The following is a 6000-nucleotide window of genomic DNA, read 5'->3' as shown; positions in this document are numbered from 1 at the left end:
ATAACTTCTTCTACATAATAAATGCTAATACCAGGCACTTCCTAATGTATTGTGATTATCCATATTGCCTCCTTAGCTGTCTGGATTCATTTTTCCATCACATTATACACTGCTCATTTCCATGGTTACGACCACCCTGCAATCCATCAGTAGTGGCCGTGCTTGTACACTATAGGAAAAAGCGCCGTCCTCTCTGATGCTTTTTTCCTAGTGTATAAGCTGGATTGCAGGGTGGTCATAACCATGAAAATGAGCAGTGTATAATGTGATGGAAAAATGAATCCAGACAGCAAAGAAGCCAATATGGACAATCGCAATAAATTAGTAAGTGCCTGGTATTAACTTTATCTACATGATAAATGCTATTTGCTGAAGTGAGACAACACCCTTAAAATTATGCCATGTGTGCAAGAGGAAAATGCTCAGCTCTTATTCATTTCCGAGACATTTACAATTTATTTATCACCTCAACAGAAAGGACACACACACACATATATATATATAAAAAAAATAAAAAGCTTTAAAACAAAATTGAAAATACTTTATTATTTCTAACGACAAAAGGTAAGTACAGGAATTCAAGGTGCTGTGCTCAGCCTTACACACTGTTTTCTATGGACACAAAGTTTGTGTTTCTGAAGCTTAAAAGTACAGAACACTTTAGCAATGAACAGAGAGAAAAAAAAAAAGCCTCCAAGACGGTTGCCATGGTTAATAAATACTTAGACTGTTTTGTTAACACTTTTGCTTCGGACGGCACATTTGGAAAAATAATGTTGAAGACGTTGAAGGGGAGACTGACCAAGTGAAATAACGCACAGGTTGTGTTTGCAGTCACAGTACTCATTTACAAATAATATCTGTCCAAACATTAATTCTGACCAGTTGATCCAAAACCGCCAGCACCTCGCACTGTATCATCTAGGACCTGCAGAGGAAACCATAGATAGCAGCAGGTTACTGAATAGCCACCAGTCCTGAGAACGAAGTATCACAATTTAGTACGTCTACTGGACAATCTGTATTTATCGTTACAATCACCAATGCAACAGAAAATCCAGACAAGCATCAGATTTAGGGCCCATTCACACAACCGTATTTTTTTTTCCTGCAATTTTGCGGATCGGATGCCGAACCAATCACTTCAATAGGGCTGCAAAAAATACTGACAGCACGCTGTGTGCTGTCTGCATTCAAATGTCCATTCCGTGGCCCCACAAAAAATATAGAATATGTCCTATTCTTGTCAGTTTTTGCAGATGGGAATAAGCATTTCTATCATAGGGAAGGGCGGATCTGCAAACACCGATATGGTCGTGTGAATGCACCCCAATGGTGTTACTTACTTTAACTTCCTCGAGATCAGGGTAGAATATTCGTTCACATATCAGCTGAGCTACTCTGTCGCCTTTTTTAACTGAAATAAAGTTACACAAAAAGGGAGAAATGTAACATACATTTATTCCAATGTAGCATTAGAACGAAGAAAAACAATAAAAATAAATAAAAAATTTGGGGGCATTATTCAGGAAGCTCACTTAGGTTGGGTTCACACGAGTGAGATTTCCGTGCGGGTGCAAGGCGTGAGGTGAACGCATTGCACCCGCACTGAATCCGGACCCATTCACTATGGGGCTATGCACATGAGCGGTGATTTTCACGCCTCACTTGTGCGTTGCGTGAAAATCGCAGCATGCTCTATACTGTGCGTTTTTCACGCAACGCAAGCTCCATAGAAGTGAATGGGGCTGTGTGAAAATCGCAAGCAAGTTCGGATGCGGTGCAATTTTCACGCATGGTTGCTAAAATGAAAGTCTATTCACTCTATTTTCCCTTATAACATGGTTATAAGGGAAAATAATAGCATTCTTTAATACAGAATGCTTTGTAGAAGGTCAATTGAGGGTTAAAAAAAATAAAAATAACTCACCTCCTCCTCTTGATGGCGTAGTTGCCGATCACTTCTTACTTTAATTATGAGCTGCCGGCTAAAGGACCTGTGGTGACGTCACATCACATGGTCCATCACCGTGGTGATGGACCATGTGATGAGCTCAGTGACGTCACCAAAGGTCCTTTGACAATTCCCGAAGAAAGAACAGGAGACCGGCAGCTACGCGATCAATTGGAGGAGGCGAGTTAATTATTTTTTTAACCCTCAATTGACCTTCTACTAAGCATTCTGTATTAAAGAATGCTATTATTTTCCCTTATAACCATGTCATAAGGGAAAATAATTACATCTACACAACACCGAACCCAAACCTGAACTTCAGGGAAGAAGTTTGGGTCTGGGTACCACAGTCAGTTTTTTTTATCACGCGTGTGCAAAACGCATTGCACCCGCGCTTTTAAAACGTAACGACACACAATCGCAGTCAAAACTGACTGAAATTGCGTACACACTCGCACGGGTTTGCCGGAATGCACTCGGGATGCATCCTCAGCCAAAACGTGACGCCTGTGTGAACCCAGCCTTAGGGTACTTTCACACTAGCGGCAGTACGGATCAGACAGGATAAACAGCCTGTTGGATCCGTCCTGCCGCTAGTGTGAAAGTAGCCTATGGGCGCCTTCACATATAGCAGAAAATTCTGCGACTGAACATCAGTTTCATTCATTTGAATGGGGCAGCAAGCATATGGATTTCTGAAAGCCCCATTAAGGTGAATGGAACTGATTTTCAGTTGCAGAATTTTCTGCCACAAAATCTGCTGCTCGTGGAGGCGCCTTCAGGCCTCTTTCACACGCGGGAGTTTTCCATGCGGGTGCAATGTGTGACATGAACGCATAGCACCCGCACTGAATCCCGACCCATTCATTTCAATGGGACTGTGTATATGAGGCTTTTTTTTTTTTCATGCATCAGGTGCAAAATGGTGCGAGTTTCATTGAACGCATCCGGACTTAATCCGTATAGTTTGTGTGAAAGAGGCCTTAGTCCTCAGGATAGGTCCTCAATATCAGATCGGCAATCAGCTGTTTAAAGAGAAAGCAGCACTTATACAAGCACTGCCTTCTCTTCTCTGTTTACCTTCTTTACATCGCAATGACGAGCAGCACAATTACAAATATGGTGTCTTCATTCACTTGAACAGACAGAGCCGTATTATAGAAGTGAATAGAGACGCCATAGATGTAATTATTGATGTTAATGACCTACCCTGAGGGTAGGTCATCAATACAATAGTCACATAGATGTTTACATTGGGCTGATATTGTGTTATTCCTACTAGAAGCATTTGAACAAATTGTCAACTGGGTGTTACCAGTTGGATGAGCCTACACTAGCGATCAGCAATCGTCGGCACTCCAGCTGCTGTGAAACTACAACTCCCAGCATGCACACTTTCTTGGCTGTTCTTGTAACTCCTATAGAAATGAAAGGAGGATTCTGGGAGTTGTAGTTTTAGAACAGCGCGAGTGTCGGAGGTTGCTGATCCCTGGCCTACGCTGTCAGGAGTGTCAAGAGTCAGACAGTGCAGATACATCTTGACAAGGGGAATAGTAATGCCCAGTTTCAAGGATGTAGTGACAAGTTGTGCTTAACGTGAGGAACTGCTGAGGAGGTAAAACTCAGATTTTATTTTTAGTTCTGCTATATTTTGTTACAGAGAAAAACGCTTTAGTTTTTATGGTATTAAAGAAATTATTTTGCACGGTCTGTCCACACTAAAACAAATATATAGGAGTAATGATAGCTTAAGCTGGGCTCCTACCAGCAAGTCCCATTGTTCTGCTCAGTTGGAAGAGCAGAACAAAAATAACAGAAGTAATGGATTTGGAACACACCCCACTAAGTATAATGCAGTCAGTTTGGGTTGCTACTTTAATGGACGAAGGTGATAGCCATCTGCTAGACCCCTCCACTGACGAGACTGCCACTAGTTAGGGAGATAGCAGCCCTTCAAGATTAGCGCCTGAAAACAAAATCCTACATTACACAATGGGACATACCAGCAAAAGGCTCCTTTCCAAAATTAAATAATACAACACCAACGTTTCCTCTGTAGTCTTCATCAATGACACCCGCTAAATGGAAAGAAGAGACAAATGATGAGCTGTAAGAACAGCTAAATACCATTTTCAATAAAGATGCAGCAACTTTAAAAACTAACACCCGAAAAATCTGAGGAAAGCTATGTGGAGCAGCCTTCTGCATTGTGTAATAGGGATGGAAAGTACAGTGCAGTCATCAGTGGAAAATGCACATTGGTGCTGGCAGGTTAATGTGATGGCCCTCAGATGCAAGCTGTAACTGTGTCAGGGCCTTGGCTCTAATAGCTGCCTACGCCTTCCAGCTGTGGAAGAGAGTACAATGTCACATTGTGCTTCTATTTCTATGGAGTATTCAAAAGGTTTGGAAAGGAAGATAAAATATTGCTGGAAAAGAATAAAAAAAAAAAAAAATTATACTAAAATGATAAAATACAAACAAAACTGCCCACATTAAAATATTTTTTGTATTTTTTTAAACTGTCGCAAATGACCTTAAAATAAAATGTATTTTATTGTTTTAATTCTAAAACAGGCCCCTGACGTTTGGGCCACTCAGTAGTGCATACACCGCAGCGATGCATCACAGTCTACAATATCCACTGCAGTGCGCCCCGTACTTGCAGGAGCACATCGCTGCTGCTGCCTGTACCCTCCATCCCGCACCAACGTGCTACACCAGGTAAGGACAGGGCTCCTGCCTGTACCTGCTCCGCTCAAGCCTGGCACATCAATTCAGGGTGTCCTGCCATGACGGGCTCTGCAGAGATGCGAGTGGAGCAGGCGCACTCCGGAGCAGTGATGCGCTGCAGTGAGCACACATGTTGCAGACATGGCTACAGTGTAGATTCTGTATGTGCTGCAGTGAAAAGTACTACAGAAAGGCCTGGTCAGGGGCTTGTTTTGCTAGTAAACCAAAATCAATTAAAACACATCACAACATTTTTAGGACATTTTTAGGGCATTTCTATGCCTCCCGTGACTCCATATGTTAGGGTCACTGCCCATTTACTAATTTACCATACAGTAGCCGCAGGGTCCCTGCTGTTTCCTACTGAAAAATTAGAAGCGTGCACTTCAGAGTGTTCCAGCTCAGCCTGGCGGGGATTGGGGGAGCTGGAGTATGTATGTGAAAGCCCCTGTCCTCCTGCATGACAGGAGGCAGCTTCCTATTAATTTCTATGGAGCCACTTCTATGTTTCTATAAATTAAAAAAAAAAAAAAAAATCACCCAAAAAAAACCAAAAAAAAAAAAACACACATAATTAAGTATCCTGGTGTGCAAAAATGCCCATACTATTAAATATAAAAAGTTGGGGGGGGGGGGGGGGGGGGGGGGGGGGAAACAAAAATTGACAATTTGTTGTTTTTCGGTCACTTCTCCCACAAAAACAAAATAAATTTAAATTAAAAGTGATCAAAGAGTTGTACACACCCCGAAATGTTATTTGAAAAGTTGTGGCTTTGGGAGGGCTGGGAGTAAGAGGGGGGAAAAAAACAAACACCAGAATAATAGCTCGGTCATGAAAGGGTTAAGTTCTGCAAGCGTTTTTGTCGCTGTTTTCAATGTGGCTGCTCCTTTTATGGGTAAGGCCACTTTTACATTTGCAACAGCTCTCCGGCATAGAATGCCAGAAATCGGCCGGACAAAAAAACGTTGCGTGCTGTTGGTTTTTGTCCAGACAAATCCAGGCATATTTGCCAGGGAGCAACCGGCCCGCTAGACCCCATTATAGTCAATGGAATCGGCGGGCATTCCAGTAACATGTTTAATTTACACACTTCACATGCAGTTTTCCCAGTGTGGTCAGACCCTCCCCACACAAGGACCTCATTAGCTACTGTGCGGTTGTCAGTCAGCGTTGTAAGTTTGGAGGCACTTGTCTAGGCCTCTATGCAGTTAATCCTCGGAAACCTATAGCCTGCAGTACACACAAAGTCGTGAAGAGAACACGTCTTACTACTCATTTAACTCTTTCAGGGCCAAGGGATTCAGATTCCCAA

At 42.4% G+C, this 6000-nt stretch overlaps 1 protein-coding gene across 1 annotated transcript in view; it reads right to left on the bottom strand.

The window, feature by feature from the left end:
• Positions 1-566: 566 nt before the first annotated feature.
• Positions 567-6000, bottom strand: part of DUT (deoxyuridine triphosphatase) — a 29635-nt gene continuing 24201 nt past the window's right edge. Inside the window, exons 5-7 of the mRNA XM_040415771.1 lie at positions 3958-4032; positions 1347-1417; positions 567-928 (exon numbers count right to left, since the gene is read on the bottom strand). Of these exons, the coding sequence (XP_040271705.1) occupies positions 872-928; positions 1347-1417; positions 3958-4032 (203 nt within the window). The 3' untranslated portion in view covers positions 567-871. The remainder of the gene's footprint in view (positions 929-1346; positions 1418-3957; positions 4033-6000) is intronic.

Source organism: Bufo bufo, chromosome 1 (genome assembly GCF_905171765.1).
Source record: "Bufo bufo chromosome 1, aBufBuf1.1, whole genome shotgun sequence".
NCBI lineage: Eukaryota > Metazoa > Chordata > Amphibia > Anura > Bufonidae > Bufo > Bufo bufo.
The sequence above is the reverse complement of the archived record's forward strand: the minus strand, read 5'-3'. Positions and strand labels throughout refer to the sequence as shown.